Source organism: Bufo gargarizans, chromosome 6 (genome assembly GCF_014858855.1).
Source record: "Bufo gargarizans isolate SCDJY-AF-19 chromosome 6, ASM1485885v1, whole genome shotgun sequence".
NCBI lineage: Eukaryota > Metazoa > Chordata > Amphibia > Anura > Bufonidae > Bufo > Bufo gargarizans.
The window spans coordinates 270,045,738-270,065,089 of NC_058085.1; the positions used below are offsets into that span (position 1 = coordinate 270,045,738).

Sequence of the window (19,352 nt, forward strand, 5' to 3'; positions counted from 1 at the left end):
TATTGCACATACTGTAGTAGTATTATAGTAGTTATATTCTTGTACATAGGAGGTCGTATTATAGTAGTTATAATACTGCAAATAGCAGACAGTATTTTAGTATGTTATTGCATATACTGTAGTATTATAATATATTACATAGGAACATTATTATAGTAGTTATATTTTTTTTATATACGGTATATGAAGCAGTATTATAGTACGCTATTGTGTCACTGTGTGTTCATTTTCCTATTTGGATCCTTTAAAGATGAAATAAAGTTACTCCATGTGTTTTATCCGATTCCTACTTGAGCTGGCAACGATTTACAACTATATGTAGTATTATAGTAGTTATTTTCTGGCACATTGAGGCAGCATTATAATCAATAAATCAATGTTTTGTCTGTTCTCAGGTTCCTGCTTGTCTTCTCCTGCCTCGTTCTTTCTGTCTTTTCCACGATTAGAGAATATGAGGAGAAGTCAGAGGGCGCCCTCTACATACTGGTATGTATGAAAAAGAGATTGCCATCTCTTTGCAGGAAAGATGTGCTTAGTAATGTCTCCCACTGTGTGCATTCTTATTTTATATATTTTACTGTAAATTCAGTTTTTAAAAGGGTATTACACTGTCTACCACCAATGTCCATTAAACAGTTCCTGAGGTCTCCTCGCAGAGACTTTGTTGATGAGGACTTATTCACGCAACCATTTTTCTCTTTTTTGTACTGTCCATTCTAAAAATGGACCGCTCACAGACCCATACCAGTCAATGGAGCTATTCACACCCGTTTTTTTCGTGGATCACTGGAACTCAATGCATGGACTATCCTGGTTTGTTTTTGCAGATCAAACTCATCCATTCAAGTCTGAGAGGGAAAAAAGTGGAAGCCATTTGTGTGTTATCCATGTTTTTATGATTCCATTTTTTGTGGATGTAAAATTTGGACAGTGTCATGTGAATAAGGCCTAAGCCTTCTTTTGGGAAACTTTTCATGCTTCAAGTGTGTAATAAAACCTGGCTGTTAAAAGTGTAATATCCCTTTGAGTTTCTCTTTTCTGTTGTCTTACACCCCTTCTAAAATCTAGTCTTTAATTTCCCCCAGGAAATTGTCACCATTGTGGTCTTCGGGGTAGAATACTTTGTGAGGATCTGGGCTGCCGGTTGCTGCTGCCGTTACAGAGGGTGGAGAGGACGACTGAAGTTTGCTCGCAAGCCATTCTGTGTCATCGGTGAGGCCAATCATGCCATCTTTGAATGGTATCTCTGGTATATGTTGCCCCCTCCCAGATCCACATTCGGTCACTGTGTAGAAATGGTATCAGGGTGTGGGTACCCCATACCTCCCAAGTTTGAAAGGAAGCACACAAGTACAACTCCTGCAGCATGCAACTTTTTAAAAAGTTATAACCCCCACCTAATCCCTGTCAATACACGCCAATGATGAGCCTCCTCACAGCAATGATGCCCCCTTTGTGCCCACCACAGTAAAGTCCCAATTCACAGTAGTGTTCCCTCATGCAGTATAGCTGACCCTCTAGGGCTCTGGGCTGTATGAAGATTATGAACCCCTCAAAAGTTTTAGAATGATTTTATAACATAGGCACAATAACCATACAAAGATTGCTACATAGAGGCATCACTAGAACCAAGCTTACGCTGGTCTCTTTCAAAAGAAAACTATATCTACTACTATTGTAAAAAGCAAACAAAAAAAAAAACAGATACATAAAAAAAGAATATACTGATAAGTAACTCAGTTCACCCTTGTCTAAAAAGAATGGACAGAAATATCTAAGGCCAGAAACCACAACATGAGGAAGGTCCGGCATCCACATAAAGTAAAATCCAGACTTCACTGGAAAATCCATTAAGATCCATCAATATGAAAAACACACACACACCGCTAATGCGCTATAACGACCTCGCGTAGGTCAGATACATCATATATTTTTTCCATATCTATGAGTCTTAATTGATGTTCCAGTGAAGCCTGGGATTTTAATTCATGTGGATGCTGGGCCATCCTATCTATCAGGTGTAGTGTTGAGCGAACTTGTGTTTTAAGTTTGGCGTCTAAAGTTCGGGTTCGGGTTATCGAAAAATCGCATTATGGATTCTAAATTCCGTTATGGTCCGTGATAGCGGACCATAATACAGGGTGGGCCATTTATATGGAAACACCTTAATAAAATGGGAATGGTTGGTGATAATAACTTCCTGTTTGTGGCACATTAGTATATGTGAGGGGGGAAACTTTTCACGATGGGTGGTAATCATGGCGGACATTTTGAAGTCGGACATTTTGAATCCAACTTTTGTTTTTTTCTATAGGAAGAGGGTCATGTGACACATTAAACTTATTTGGAATTTCACAAGAAAAACAATGGTGTATTTACAAGTTTCTGACCACTTATAAAATGTGTTCAATGTGCTGCCCATTGTGTTGGATTGTCAATGCAACCCTCTTCTCCCACTCTTCACACACTGTTTGGTTGTTGGATCTTTATGTTAAGGATCCTGTTTATTGACTATCCTGCTTTATACAATGAGTATTTTTGCACTGTGTTTAACATACTATATGACACAAGAATTTTGTAAAATGATATTGTTTATTTTTACAAAATAATAATAAGAATGTATCTGATTTAAAAAAAGGAAGGTTGAATAAGTAGAAAATATTTTCTAATTTTGTGTTGTCTAAACCTGGGGTGCGTCTTATAGTCAGGTGCATTTTATAGTCTGAAAAATGCGTAGTTCATCCTTGGTCCTCAGGTGGCTGCACAAACTGCTCATATTATGTCAGTGTGATGTTTCCTTAACAGCTCCCCACACAATATGATGCCCCTATAGGTACTCCAAACTGTATGAAGCCCTGATAAGTGCCTCCACACACTATGATGCCCCTTAAGTCACCTCAGATGGTATGAGTGCCATGCCTATACAGTATAATACCCCCTTAGTACCTCCAAAAGAACTACTCGCTTAGCCCACTTTCCCACAACAAGTGGAGCAGTGCAGAGCTGCTCTTGACTTTCTGTGCTGTCTGTGGCCCTTTGAAGCCAGTGAGATGATGTCACTCCATCGCCCCCAAGTGTGCTGAATCATCGAAGGCAGGGGAATGATGGAGGAGAGAGTTGACCATTGCATTCAACTGTATGTGTGTCCCGAGGATGCACATATAGTTCAAGTTGGAACATGCAGCAGCTGTTCCGGGACATCAGCCAAACCTCTGAACCGTCCCACCAGATCTGGGACGGTTGGGAGGTATGGTACAAAATGGCTGAAACAGAGTCCTAGTTCAGGAACCAAGTAGAAACCAACCAACTGTACTGTAAGCCCTGGTGATTGCTATGGTGGTATCTCACAATGCCATAATTATACCTGGTTCAAAAGTTGTGGTTGCACTCCAGCTTTGATGCCAGAAGAGGCCAGTATGAAACTTGAGGAGGCCCTGATACAGATATCGTTATACAGATATGTTGTTGGGGCTTCTCAGCATTAAAATGATGGTTCTGGATAAGAAGAAAGGGTCTGTTTTTCCCCAGAAACTGTGCCACTCTTATCCGTGGACTGTACCTGGCATTGAAGCTCTGCCCCTCCAGTCGTACAGATTTTAATGGGCCTAATGTTGGTTGTAGCCACTGTACTGTCTGCACATAATGGGAGCATTTTTGGGGGACAACGTTTTGGACATACATGAGAATATCACCCTCTTTTATTTCTTCTCTGTGCAGACATCATGGTGTTGATAGCGTCCATAGCGGTCCTGTCTGCAGGGTCACAGGGAAATGTCTTTGCCACCTCAGCTCTCAGGAGTTTGAGGTTTCTGCAGATTTTGCGTATGATCCGTATGGACCGGAGAGGAGGAACATGGAAACTACTGGGCTCTGTGGTGTATGCGCACAGCAAGGTATTGCTCACTGTATAAGGCATGGTGTTATTTCTATGAATGAGTGATACTGGAGATACATTGTATTCCCATACCACAATAATGATATATAATTTAATCCCTTTAGAAGTGGCGCCACCTAAAGGCTACAATCAGTATTGCACAACAACTTAAGTTAGTGAAATAATCAAGTTATGTGTGTGTGTATATATATAAACTTTTTCACATTTTCCCCCATCATTCTGCACTCAGTACCCCATAATGAGAAAGTGGAAACTGCTAATTTATTGAAAAAGAAAAACTACAATTTTGCATTGACATATGTACTCAGGCACTTTACTCAGTCAGGATATGAAGCACAAGGTTTGCATGCCTGGATTTAAGGATTTTCTGCCATTCTTTTCTTCATATCCTCTCAAGTTCTGTCAGGTTCAATGGGGACCATCGGGGAACGGCCATTTTCAGGTCTCTCCAGAGATGTTCAATTGGGTTCAAGTCAGGGCTCTGGCCGGGCCACTCAAGGACATTCAAAGAGCTGTGTTCTTAGAATCATTGTCTTGTCGGACGGTAAACCTTCGGCCAATTCTGAGGTCCAGAGCACTCTGGATCAGGTTTTCATTAAAGCGAACTGGAGTTAAAAAAAATATGTTTGGATAATGGCTGTGCTTCTTTGTACAATCATAATTGTGAAGGATCAGTTAAATTTGGGCTTCCCTAATGTTCACGCATAGGCTCACAGCTAGCCCTGACACGCCACCGCTTCCTCTCAACCGTCTTCTCTGTTACCAGGGATGGATCTTGCTGGACAACAGGCAGTGGACTACAACTTAGGTGGAAATGAGACCTCTAGTGGCTATGAGTTTTTTCAGGAGGATGCAGGCAGATTTTTTTTATACAAAGTGATTTAGAAATTTGTTAGTTACACCATTCTCTATGAAATCAAATGAAATTGTGTGAAAGTACAGTGACTCTTTAAGAATATCTCTATAATTTGCTCCATTCAGCTTTCCCTTAACTCTGACTAATCTCTGTGTCCCAGCCACTGAAACCCAACCCCACATCATGAAGCTGCCACCTACATGCTTCACTGTAGTGATGGTATGTATGTGTCTTTTACTGAGGATAGGCTTTTTTCTGGTCACTTCACCATAAAGCCCAGATTGGTGGAGGGCTGCAGTGATGGGTGACCTTCCGGACACAGGACCTTTGGAGCTCAGCCAGAGTGATCGTTGGATTCTTGGTCACCTCTCTTACCAAGACCCTTCTCCCCGATTACTTACTGTAGTTTGGCAGGTAGCCCAAGAAAGAGTCCTGGTTGTTTCAAACGTCTTACATTTAAGAATTCTAGAGGCCACTGTGCTCTTGGGAACTTTCAGTGCAGCAGAAATGTTAGCGTACCCTTCTCCAGATCTGTGCGTCCACACAATCTGTTATCTGAGTTCTACAGTCAGTTCTTTCCTCCTTACGGCTTAGTTTTGTCAGCTGTGAGCCCTTATACAGATAGGGATGTGTCTTTCCAAATAATGTCCAATCAACTGAATTTACCACAGGTGGACTCCGGTCAAGGTGTAGAAACGACTCATAGATGATCAAGAGAATTAGGAGGCCCCATAGCAAAGGGTTTGCATACATAGGTCTTTTTCAATAAACTTGGAAACATTTGTAAACGTCAGTTTTCACTTTCTCATTAAGGGGGATTGAATGCAGATTGATGGAGAAGACTTTTTTATTTTTTGCACAAGGCCACAACATAACAAAATGTGGAAAAAGTGAAAGGGTCTGAAGACTTTTAGAATGCACTGTATATATGTTGTAGTATCTACTTCACTATTGTCTAAGCAATATGTACTGTATATCTACACAGTAGAGTCACATTATTATGACCACCAGCTAATACCCAGAGTAACTTCCATGTGCAGCACGGACAGCAGCTAGACGGCCTAGGAGTGACTCAGTAAGGTCCTGGTAGGTTGTCACCGGTATCTGGAGCAATGCTGACTGCAGTGCATCCCACAGCTGATGGAGGGTGCGTGGGGTAGGATCCATACAGTGAACACGACGTTCGAGGTGGTCCGACAGATACTCATTGGGTTCAAGTCTGAGGAATTAGAAAGCTAGGTAGTGCTTGGAAGTCTTGGTCATGCTCTTCCAACAAATGTTGGACATGTGACATGTTGCATTGTGTTGCTGGAAGATCCCACCCACCCCAGGGAAGACGATCAGCATGTATTATATGTGATCTGCAAGGATGGATCCATACTTAAATCAATTTAAGAATGCCTTCCATTAGGATGAGTGGTCCTAGAGAATTCCAGAAAAAAACATTTCCCAGACCATAACACTGCCCCCACCAACTTGTGTTCTTCCAGCAATGGTTGCAGGGTATATGTTCTCTGATATTTCTCACCTGACATGCCAACGTTTATCCGTTCTATGAAACAGAAAAAGTGACTCATCGGAGAAGGCAAACCTTTGCCAATCAGCGGAAGTCAAGTTCCCATACTGCTACAAAAATTGAAGCCTGTTCTGCCGTGCCGATGCAACCTCATTTGCAAAGGCGGAGTGACCACCCGTCTGCTTCAGAGCCTCTTACACAGCAGGGTTCACTGAATTGTTGTTTTAGGCCTCTTTCACACTTGCGTTGTCCGGATCCGGCGTGTACTCCACTTGCCGGAATTACACGCCGGATCTGGAAAAACGCAAGTGTACTGAAAGCATTTGAAGACGGATCCGTCTTCAAAATGCTTTCAGTGTTACTATGGCACCCAGGACGCTATTAAAGTCCTGGTTGCCATAGTAGGAGCGGGGAGCGGTATACTTACAGTCCGCGCGGCTCCCGGGGCGCTCCAGAGTGACGTCAGAGCGCCCCATGCGCATGGATGACGTGCCATGCGATCACGTGATCCATGCGCTTGGGGCGCCCTGACGTCACTCTGGAGCGCCCCGGGAGCCGCACGGACTGTAAGTATGCTGCTCCCCGCTACACTTTACCATGGCTGCCAGGACTTTAGCGTCCCGGCAGCCATGGTAACCACTCTAAAAAAAGCTAAACGTCGGATCCGGCAATGCGCCGAAACGACGTTTAGCTTAAGGCCCGATCCGGATCAATGCCTTTCAATGGTCATTCATTCCGGATCCGGCCTTGCGGCAAGTCTTCAGGATTTTTGGCCGGAGCAAAAAGCGCAGCATGCTGCGGTATTTTCTCCGGCCAAAAAAAGGTTCCGTTCCGGAACTGAAGACATCCTGATGCATCCTGAACGGATTTCACTCCATTCAGAATGCATGGGGAACTCTATGCCGGAAGACAAGAACGCAGGTGTGAAAGAGCCCTTAGACACACGTCTGGTAGCCACCTGGTTCATTTTGATGGTCAGCTGCTCCACAGTAGTCGCTGGTCCACCCTCGCGCACCCTCTAGATGACTTTCACCTCTCATCAATGGCATGTGGTACTCCACAGTTTCCAGTTCGCTTATTCACAATGCTGCCATTTCTCCACTCACGATACACTTTAACCACAGCAGCACAGGAAAAGTACACAAACTGCGCAATTTCAGAAATACTGCCACCCTTGGCCAGGAAGCCAATAATCATCCCTTTTTGCAAGTCTGATAAATCGCGCCTTTTATTTATGACACATACGATGGTTATGTGTGCAGACCGCCTATCGCACACCTTATATACCCACCAAGCCAGCTCACGACTCGTGACTTCCTTTATGAGCTGCACGTGGCCGAAGTTAAAAGTAGCTATTGGTCATAATGTGACTTTATATGGCAGTGCTAGTGTGTGTGTGCATCAGTCCAGGTGAGATCAGAATAGCTTATAGGATAGGATAAGAGCTGTCAGGGTATGAGAACTTTCACAAGGCAGATTGTATATTGGGTATAGTGTCCTTTTAATGAATAATGCTACCACCATTCGCCAACGTGTGAAACCAGACTCTGCTATGATTAAAAAAACAACAGAGCTCTGCTTTATCGGTATAAACTTTTGGTAGCATAGTCTATTTTAAAGTTTTTCAGCATGAACCTGTTATAACTTATGTCCGTTGCTTATAATAGTACAGGAGTGTTATAAGAGGCGTGGATGATACCAGATACATATGCGGCTGTAGATGTATCTGGAGGTTCTCAGCCCTGTAGAGATGTGACATAAAGTAGCGATCGCGGCTAAAGTGAGCATGACTAAAATAGCAGGAAACAATAGAAAGCATATAAACTGCACAGTAAATGGAGCTGGCCTTGACTTTACGTGCAGGGCACTTTAAGCGGATTATTTTTCACTTTATTATCACTTTTAGGAACTGATAACAGCCTGGTACATCGGCTTCCTGTGCCTCATCTTGGCTTCGTTCCTGGTTTATTTGGCAGAGAAAGAAGAGAACAGCGAAATGTTTGATACTTATGCCGACGCCTTGTGGTGGGGACTGGTGAGTGGATTGAGTTCTGAACCACACACTAAAGAATGCTAGGAAACTTGTAGAACATTCAGATTTCTTTGTTCATTTTTTCATGAGTAGTTGGATACACTCCAGTAAGTAATGTATCTAAGGTTGTGTTCACATTAAAAAGGATCCATGGTATATTGAGAATCCTTTCTTTAACAGTCATCATATTTGGAACAGGCTGTCTAAAAACGGGAAATAATTATTATTCTATAGCTGTCAACAGTCCTGAATTTGCTGGGACAGTCCCTAATTTAAGAGACAATCGCAGCAAATTCAGGCTGTCCCGGGCAAAAAAAATAGTGTATGTGGGGGTGGGGTGTGCTTGTATAAGTCATTCCCATAAGTGGGTGGTCCTGGTTTGGTTTGAATATTCCCAGAGTGGGACTTATGGTACATGCCTCGAATTTACCACTTGCAATGTTGGTAATTAGCAAGTTCCAAAATACAAGGGGCTACTTACTATGACTGGTGTTTCTTATCAAAACTATCAAGAGGCGCCTTAGTAATTGTGTTGCATGTCCTAAGGTCTGTGTGCTGGAAAATGAAATCTACAACCCCAAGGAGCTGGTGTAGACTTCTGGTGAAATGTATGGCATAAATACTGTAAAATGTGTCAGGATTTATAGGCCTTGCCCCATCTCAGCTAAGCCCTGGCCACTTTTTAGAAAACTTTCAAGTGTGGTATAAAAGGTGGAAAATTTGCAATTTTTTGATTGATACATTGCATTGTACTCATTTTGAGCTAAAAATAGTATTTCAATTGGTCTTTATTAAATATATAGCGTCCTTTTTTCTGTACAGAGCTGAGATGCTCTAGTAGCACCCTTTAGATGTTCTGTCTTTTTCATCAGACCATGAGCTTAGAGACCCTTATCTCTCCTCTCTGACCGTATACACACTCATTATAGCTCAGTTCTTATCTTACTGATAAGAATGTGGCTTAAATAAGTGTTTATGACCGCTGAGTAGTTTAGGGATAAGGTTTATTAGATGACCAGCACAAAGTTAAAGTACCAGTCAAAAAGCTAGAAAAACGGTTAACCCTTTGTGACAGAATGGCTCAGTTTTTTTTTAATAAAGGCCAATTGAAAAAATAATTTGTATAAAAAAATGAGTAAAATGCAATCATATAAGGCCTTTAACCACCTCCGGACCGCCTAACGCACATGTGCGTTCCGGAGGTGGCAGGCTGGCGCACAGTCACGCATATACGCGTCATCTCGCGATACGCGAGATTTCCTGTGAACGCGCGCACACAGGCGCGCGCGCACACAGGAACGGAAGGTAAGCGAGTGGATCTCCAGCATGCCAGCGGCGATCGTTCGCTGGCAGGCTGGAGATCCGAATTTTTTAACCCCTAACAGGTATATTAGACGCTGTTTTCATAACAGCGTCTAATATACCTCCTACCTGGTCCTCTGGTGGTCCCTTTTGTTAGGATCGACCACCAGAGGACTCAGGTAGGTCAGTACAGTCGCACCAAACACCACACTACACTACACCCCCCCCCCGTCACTTATTAACCCCTTATAAACCCATGATCACCCCATATAAACTCCCTGATCACCCCCCTGTCATTGATCACCGCCCTGTCATTGATCACCCCCCTGTCAGGCTCCGTTCAGACGTCCGTATGATTTTTACGGATCCACGGATACATGGATCGGATCCGCAAAACGCATACGGACGTCTAAATGGAGCCTTACAGGGGGGTGATCAATGACAGGCGGGTGATCACCCATATACACTCCCTGATCACCCCCTGTCATTGATCACCCCCCTGTAAGGCTCCATTCAGACGGCCGCATGAGTGGTACGGATCCATGGATACATGGATCGGATCCGCAAAGCACATGCGGACGTCTGAATGGAGCCTTACGGGGGGGTGATCACCCATATACACTCCCTGATCACCCCCTGTCATTGATCACCCCCCTGTAAGGCTCCATTCAGACGTCCGCATGATTTTTACGGATCCATGGATACATGGATCGGATCCGCAAAACACATGCGGACGTCTGAATGGAGCCTTACAGGGGGTGATCAATGACAGGCGGGTGATCACCCATATACACTCCCTGATCACCCCCCTGTCATTGATCACCCCCCTGTAAGGCTCCATTCAGACGTCCGCATGTGTTTTGCGGATCCGATCCATGTATCCATGGATCCGTAAAAATCATGCGGACGTCTGAATGGAGCCTTACAGGGGGGTGATCAATGACAGGGGGTGATCAGGGAGTGTATATGGGTGATCACCCCCCTGTAAGGCTCCATTCAGATGTCCGCATGTTTTTTGTGGATCCGATCCATGTATCCATGGATCCGTAAAAAATCATGCGGATGTCTGAATGGAGCCTTACAGGGGGGGGTGATCAGTGACAGGGGGGTGATCACCCTGATCACCCCCTGTCATTGATAACCCCCCTGTAAGGCTCCATTCAGATGTCCGCATGTTTTTTGTGGATCCGATCCATGTATCCATGGATCCGTAAAAAATCATGCGGATGTCTGAATGGAGCCTTACAGGGTGGGGTGATCAGTGACAGGGGGGTGATCACCCTGATCACCCCCTGTCATTGATAACCCCCCTGTAAGGCTCCATTCAGACGTCCGCATGTTTTTTGTGGATCCGATCCATGTATCCATGGATCCGTAAAAAATCATGCGGATGTCTGAATGGAGCCTTACAGGGGGGGTGATCAGTGACAGGGGGGTGATCACCCTGATCACCCCCTGTCATTGATAACCCCCCTGTAAGGCTCCATTCAGACGTACGCATGTTTTTTGTGGATCCGATCCATGTATCCATGGATCCGTAAAAAATCATGCGGATGTCTGAATGGAGCCTTACAGGGGGGGTGATCAGTGACAGGGGGGTGATCACCCTGATCACCCCCTGTCATTGATAACCCCCCTGTAAGGCTCCATTCAGACGTCCGCATGTTTTTTGTGGATCCGATCCATGTATCCATGTATCCGTAAAAAATCATGCGGATGTCTGAATGGAGCCTTACAGGGGGGGTGATCAGTGACAGGGGGGTGATCACCCTGATCACCCCCTGTCATTGATAACCCCCCTGTAAGGCTCCATTCAGACGTCCGCATGTGTTCTGCGGATCCGATCCATGGATCCGTAAAAATTATACGGACGTCTGAATGGAGCCTTACCAGGGGGGTGATCAATGACAGGGGGGTGATCCGGGAGTCTATATGGGTGATTACCCCCCCTGTCATTGATCACCCCCCCTGTCATTGATCACCCCCCCTGTCATTGATCACCCCCCCCTGTAAGGCTCCATTCAGACATTTTTTTTGGCACAAGTTAGCGGAAATTTTTTTTTTGTTTTTGTTTTTTCTTACTAAGTCTCATATTCTACTAACTTGTGTCAAAAAATAAAATCTCCCATGAACTCACCATACCCCTCACGGAATCCAAATGCGTAAACATTTTTAGACATTTATATTCCAGACTTCTTCTCACGCTTTAGGGCCCCTAAAAAGCCAGGGCAGTATAAATACCCCACATGTGACCCCATTTCGGAAAGAAGACACCCCAAGTTATTCGCTGAGGGGCATATTGAGTCCATGAAAGATTGAAATTTTTGTCCTAAGTTAGCGGAAAGTGAGACTTTGTGAGAAAAAAATCAATTTCCGCTAACTTATGCAAAAAATAAAAAATTTCTAGGAACTCGCCAGGCCCCTCATTGAATACCTTGGGGTGTCTTCTTTCCAAAGTGGGGTCACATGTGGGGTATTTATACTGCCCTGGCTTTTTAGGGGCCCGAAAGTGTGAGAAGAAGTCTGGGATCCAAATGTCTAAAAATGCCCTCCTAAAAGGAATTTGGGCCCCTTTGCGCATCTAGGCTGCAAAAAAGTGTCACACATCTGGTATCGCCGTACTCAGGAGAAGTTGGGGAATGTGTTTTGGGGTGTCATTTTACATATACCCATGCTGGGTGAGAGAAATATCTTGGTCAAATGCCAACTTTGTATAAAAAAATAGGAAAAGTTGTCTTTTGCCAAGATATTTCTCTCACCCAGCATGGTTATATGTAAAATGGCACCCCAAAACACATTCCCCAACTTCTCCTGAGTACGGCGATACCAGATGTGTGACACTTTTTTGCTGCCAAGGTGGGCAAAGGGGCACACATTCCAAAGTGCACCTTTCGGATTTCACAGGCCATTTTTTACAGATTTTGATTGCAAGGTACTTCTTACACATTTGGGCCCCTAAATTGCCAGGGCAGTATAACTACGCCACAAGTGACCCCATTTTGGAAAGAAGACACCCCAAGGTATTCCGTGAGGGGCATGGCGAGTTCCTAGAATTTTTTATTTTTTGTCACAAGTTAGCGGAAAATGATGATTTTTCTTTTTTTTTCTTTTTTCCTTACAAAGTCTCATATTCCACTAACTTGCGACAAAAAAAAAAAAAATTCTAGGAACTCGCCATGCCCCTCACAGAATACCTTGGGGTGTCTTCTTTCCAAAATGGGGTCACTTGTGGCGTAGTTATACTGCCCTGGCAATTTAGGGGCCCAAATGTGTGAGAAGAACTTTGCAATCAAAATGTGTAAAAAATGACCGGTGAAATCCGAAAGTTGCACTTTGGAATATGTGCCCCTTTGCCCACCTTGGCAGCAAAAAAGTGTCACACATCTGGTATCGCCGTACTCAGGAGAAGTTGGGGAATGTGTTTTGGGGTGTCATTTTACATATACCCATGCTGGATGAGAGAAATATCTTGGCAAAAGACAACTTTTCCCATTTTTTTATACAAAGTTGGCATTTGACCAAGATATTTTTCTCACCCAGCATGGGTATATGTAAAATGACACCCCAAAACACATTCCCCAACTTCTCCTGAGTACGGCGATACCAGATGTGTCACACTTTTTTGCTGCCAAGGTGGGCAAAGGGGCACATATTCCAAAGTGCACCTTTTGGATTTCACCGGTCATTTTTTACACATTTTGATTGCAAAGTTCTTCTCACACATTTGGGCCCCTAAATTGCCAGGGCAGTATAACTACGCCACAAGTGACCCCATTTTGGAAAGAAGACACCCCAAGGTATTCCGTGAGGGGCATGGCGAGTTCCTAGATTTTTTTATTTTTTGTCGCAAGTTAGTGGAATATGAGACTTTGTAAGAAAAATAAAAAAAATAAAAATCATCATCATTTTCCGCTAACTTGTGACAAAAAATAAAAAGTTCTATGAACTCACTATGCCCATCAGCGAATACCTTAGGGTGTCTACTTTCCGAAATGGGGTCATTTGTGGGGGTTTTCTACTGTTTGGGCATTGTAGAACCTCAGGAATCATGACAGGTGCTCAGAAAGTCAGAGCTGCTTCAAAAAGCGGAAATTCACATTTTTGTACCATAGTTTGTAAATGCTATAACTTTTACCCAAACCATTTTTTTTTTGCCCAAACATTTTTTTTTTATCAAAGACATGTAGAACAATAAATTTGGTGAAAAATTTATATATGGATGTCGTTTTTTTTGCAAAATTTTACAGCTGAAAGTGAAAAATGTCATTTTTTTGCAAAAAAATCGTTACATTTTGATTAATAACAAAAAAAGTAAAAATGTCAGCAGCAATAAAATACCACCAAATGAAAGCTCCATTAGTGAGAAGAAAAGGAGGTAAAATTCATTTGGGTGGTAAGTTGTATGACCGAGCGATAAACGGTGAAAGGAGTGTAGTGCCGAAGTGTAAAAAGTGCTCTGGTCATGAAGGGGGTTTCACCTAGCGGGGCTGAAGTGGTTAAGTGCACCGACCGTGGGCCCAAGTCACTCTGTTCACCCTCCTGCTTACTCTGCTAGCCCCTCCCTCTCCTTGTTTGACAGGGCCAAGCAGGATGACTATGTAGAAACCGGGCCCTGTCATTAAGGCGCTAACAGTGAATCTCCTGGTGACAGACTCCCTTTAATGCCCCTTTAGGTGTAAAAAGCTGATCTCAGGTATTTTATCTGTTATGGAGAGTACAGACGAGAGTCCGGCTTCACAGCTCATGGAACCTGCACTTCATAAATATTTGACTATGAAGTGAAATCACTTCTTCCAAGAATAATGCCGTCATGTGCTATAATGAGCAACTCCAGTCTGATATGAAGGTTCTCCAGTCTGGTCATGTCTATGTTATTGTATTAAAGTAGTTCTATTCTTGTACATTGGGGCAGTACAGCATTATAGTAGTTATTTTGCTGTAGATATTGCAATGCTAATACAGAAAGTCTCCTACAAATCTAGATACACAGGGGGAGATTTGTCATTTTCTGTGCGCCTGAAAAGTGGAGTTAAAAAGTCGTAGGTGCAACTTTTTTAACTGTGACTTTTAAAAAAAATTGTCGCGTCCCCCTTTTTTGCCGTCCTCTGCTCTTTCCTAATAGCGGTGTGGCAAGGGCAGGGAAGGGGACGTGACCTGTCACAGTGACAAATGAAGTCAGAAATCTTTGGCTGCTGTGAGCTGTTGTAGATTTATGGTTAGGACTGCAGGAGAATGTGCCCATTTTATAAAGAAGCATGCATCTCGTTCAAAATAAGTCTCATCATCCGGCAGCTTAGGGGATGTCAAGACAGCACCAGTCTTAATAAATCTCACCCATAGTCTTGTACAAACGGGGCAATATTATAGTAGTTATATTCTTGTACATAGGGGCAGTATTATAGTAGTTATATTCTTGTACATAGGAGCAGTATTATATTATTTATATTCTTGTATAGCATACAGTACTATAGTAGTTATATTCTTGAACATAGGGTCAGTATTATAGTAGTTATATTCTTGTATAGCATACAGTACTATAGTAGTTATATTCTTGAACATAGGGTCAGTATTATAGTAGTTATATTCTTGTACATAGAAGGAAGTATTATAGTAGTTATATTCTTGTACACAGGGGCAGTATTATAGTAGTTATATTCTTGTACATGGGGGCAGTATTATAGTAGTTATATTCTTGTACATATGGGGGCGGTATTATAGTAGTTATATTCTTGTACATAGGGGCAGTATTATAGTAGTTATATTCTTCTACATAGGGGATAGAATTATAGTAGTTATATTCTTTTACATAAATAGCAGTATTATACTAATTATATTCTTGTACATAGGGGATAGAATTATAGTACGGTAGTTATATTCTTGTACATAGGGACAATATTATAGTAGTTATTTTCTCATACATAGGGGCATTATTATAATAGTTATATTCTTTTACATAAATAGCAGTGTTATTGTAGTTATATTCTTTCACATAGGAGGTAGCATTATAGTAGTAACATTTTTAAAATGGGGGGCAGTATTATAGTAGTTATATTATTGTCCATAGGGAGCAGTATTATAGTAGTGATATTCTTGTACATAGGGAGCAGTATTATAGTAGTTATATTCTTGTACATAGGAACAGTATTATAGTAGTTATATTCTTGTCCATAGGGAGCAGTATTATAGTAGTGATATTCTTGTACATAGGGAGCAGTGTTATAGTAGTTATATTTTTGTACGTGGAAGGAAGTATTATAGTAGTTGTGTTCTTGTACATGGGAGGCAGTATTATAGTATTATATTCTTGTACATATAAGGCAATATTCTACTAGGTATATACTTGTACAAGGTGGGCAGTATTGTGGTTGCTATATTTTGCTATACTGTGTTATCATAGCGTTTATCACTGTTTCAGGCACTAGAGAAATGATAGCATCCCCTTGTTGTCCTAGTGGTACCATTCTAGGTGTATCCTGATACAAATAGACCGTTACTAACAATAAATACATGTGTTTGCACTTCAGATAGAGACATTGCACTTGCTGTTTATTTTTTTCGATTTTAACAATGTAGTTTATACAATAAGAAAAAAAGTCACAAATGCTCAGCATTTAACCTTTTCACCCTGCTCAGTCCTTATGAATTATTAATCTGAACTTTGAGAATGTTAATAATTGTGGGTTAGCTAGAATAATCATTTTACTATCCAAATGTTGTCGCTAAAATTTAACTTTTATTAATACATAATATAAAAGGGATTTCTTCACTAAACAAACATGTAGATACAAAATGTGCACAGGACGTCCTAGGTGGCGTAATTTCCGGGTATGAGTTTGTTATGTGACACTCACCCCTGGACCTAAGTCTATGTGCAATAAAGGGAGCAGTTACTGGATATTGGGGGGGGGGGGGACTATTTACACAATAAGCTTCTCCACCTACACTCGCACACCCTAACTCCAGTGGCTCAGAGCCACTAGCACAGCTATCCTATGTAGAAGATAAAAACGTCTACAATAGTGTCCCTACAACCACTTCATCAGGAGCTTTTTTCGGACACACAAACAGTGTACTGCACGCTTCCATACACCGCGTGCAGACACGTTCCAGTGCCGCAGGCTATTGCACATAGACTTAGGTCCAGGGATGAGTATCACATAACAAACTCATACCCGGAAACCACGCCACCTAGGACGTCCTGTGCACATTTTGTATCTACATGTTTGTTTAGTGGAGAAATCCCTTTTATATTATGTATTAATAAAAGTTATATTTTAGCGACAACATTTGGATAGTAAAACGCTGTATTTGGGTTGTCGCCTACCCTTCACAAGACTAGTGTGTTAACTTAGCTAGAATAATCATCCAGGATTGAGGCCATTGATGTAAACACACTGATATATCCCATTCTTTGTTATGATTGGAGTTGTGGAAGCAATTCGCTCACACAGCAATGATGGTCCTTGTCTACGGCTGTGTTAGGACATCTTGTATTTGCTCATGGTGCAAAACTCCTGGTCAGCAGAGGCAGAGAATCCGACAACTAACCTGTAGAAATGTGCTTATCTATCCTCAGATCACTTTGACCACCATCGGTTATGGAGATAAGTATCCACAGACCTGGAATGGTCGTCTACTTGCTGCCACCTTTACTCTGATTGGAGTCTCTTTTTTTGCTCTCCCCGCTGTAAGTACATGGCTCTTCAAAAAGTGGTCCAGACCCCTTTTTTTGGGGGGGGGGCTCTTTTTCTTAATGACCTGACATGTTCAAGACCTTCACATACAGCCCGTTAATTTTAATGGGCAAGCAATAATACTTAATTTCCCCTGTGGTGGCGCTGGAGGGAAATTGAAGGTTTAGCAAAGATTATAGCTGATTGTTGGTGGTGGTCCTATGAAGGGGGTTTCCACATTACAAACTTATAAAACTGGACTTTTTGAATAGTGAGTGACCTGTGTGAAAGGGGAACTGGGCACACCATTCTCTTGCTCCAAGAGGGTCCCAGTTGTCGAACCAATTTGTGTCAAAAATGTATCCATAAATGTGTGTTATGGGGAAAACCCTCTTTTAGATGGGGCAAGGATAATCTGTATAGTGGGAAGAGGGAAGAAAGGGGTTAAAAAGGTGTTCTAAATAACAGTTTGGTAGTTGGTGAGGGTTTACAGGGATTACTATGGTTTTTAACAGATGTGCTCATGTAGTTGCTTACCTCTTGTACATCTTCCCCATGCCTTTTTATCTTTTGCACTCTCCTGGCCCATTTTCACCATGTAAACAGACCACTCTGGTTAGTTTATGTAGCAATTCCTGTTACTGTATCCTTCCAATCCCATGATGCACTTGTCCCCTACTTAACTGTCTGGGCCCCAGCGGCAAGATCTCCAGCTTTCTCCTCACAGCAGGCGTGTGCTGGAGGAGTCTAGCAGTGGGACGATTGCTTAGCTGCTCTATTCCTGAGTGCTGTGTTCTGACTAATGGAGCGCCGCGTCATGACTTCTCAGGTTCTGATGCTGGGACTCAGTGCTCTATTTAAACCCCTTCCTGGCCAGATACCATTGCCAATAATAGGGTTTCACTCCCTAGCTGTGCTCCCGGTTATGTTCTGTGTGCATTTGGATTGCTTATTTCAGGGATGCCCAACCTGCGGCCCTCCGGTTGTTGCAAAACTACCATTGCCAGCATACCCGGACAGCCTACAGCAGCGCATAGTGGAATTTGTAGTTTTACAACAGCTAGAGGGCTGCAGGTTGAGCATCCCTGGGTTATTAGATTGACCTCGGCTTGCCGTTGACCACTCTCTGACTCGTGATTTGGTACTGTGTTTCCCGTCTGGTTCTGACTTCAGTTTGTCTATTCTGACCCATTCCTGTACGACTTCGTCTTTGTGTAGTTTATTCTCTGTGTGTGTCAGTCCTGCACCTAGCAGAGTAGGGAACGTCGACCAGTTCTGGACTTACCGCCTAGGGCTTGTGCTGCATTTAGGCAGGGATAGCAGGTTGGGTCACAGTTTGGGCTCACTGTCTGTGTGTTTCTGCCTACTGTTCTGACAGCACTTCTCCTTTGCCACAGCTCCAGCACCGCCCTTAACAATGCCCAGCTGTTTTATAACGCCTCCACCCCAGCTACTTTATAGCATCTCCGACCAGCTAGTTACATAGACACTCCCCTATCACTGCCCCATGGACATAACCCTTACTCACTATTATGGTCTCAAAATTTTTAGAAATAGTGAAGATCCCGCCCCTCATGTTGTTTTTTTTTATATCCTGTATAATTCTCCTTTAAGTTCAAGGGTTGTATAGCATCAGCTAGTGTATTAATGCAGTGGTATATCTCCAGGGAATCCTTGGATCTGGATTTGCCCTAAAAGTCCAAGAACAGCACAGACAGAAGCACTTTGAGAAGCGGCGAAATCCTGCAGCCGGACTGATCCAGGTAATGGATGACTGCCCTCAATGCTCCAGTCCCACTACTGGGACCTGTTTTAGACTGTGTGTGGGAGGTGTAGTCTTCACTTCATCAGTCTGCCCATTGTTGTCAAAGCACAGACATCATCTTGTGCTGCAGACAGCTTCAGCAGTGGAACAGATGGCACCAGGGGAGGTTTTAGGAAAAGGTGAGGAATAACAAAATGAGGAATGAACGTTCTCATGTAAATCTCTCCTGGGTAAAGTAAAGCTTAGGAACGGAACATGGGTAGAACTATAGCAATAGCACTTGTTATGGGGCCCAGAGATTGAGGGGGCCCAA

The 19,352-nt window shown here is 42.9% G+C and overlaps 1 protein-coding gene across 1 annotated transcript in view; it reads left to right on the forward strand.

Moving 5' to 3' along the window:
- KCNQ2 (potassium voltage-gated channel subfamily Q member 2) overlaps positions 1-19,352 on the forward strand; it is a 106,251-nt gene that overhangs the window by 27,468 nt on the left and 59,431 nt on the right. The window contains exons 2-7 of the mRNA XM_044299633.1: positions 396-486; positions 1,086-1,212; positions 3,718-3,893; positions 8,174-8,302; positions 17,178-17,288; positions 18,942-19,037. Of these exons, the coding sequence (XP_044155568.1) occupies positions 396-486; positions 1,086-1,212; positions 3,718-3,893; positions 8,174-8,302; positions 17,178-17,288; positions 18,942-19,037 (730 nt within the window). The remainder of the gene's footprint in view (positions 1-395; positions 487-1,085; positions 1,213-3,717; positions 3,894-8,173; positions 8,303-17,177; positions 17,289-18,941; positions 19,038-19,352) is intronic.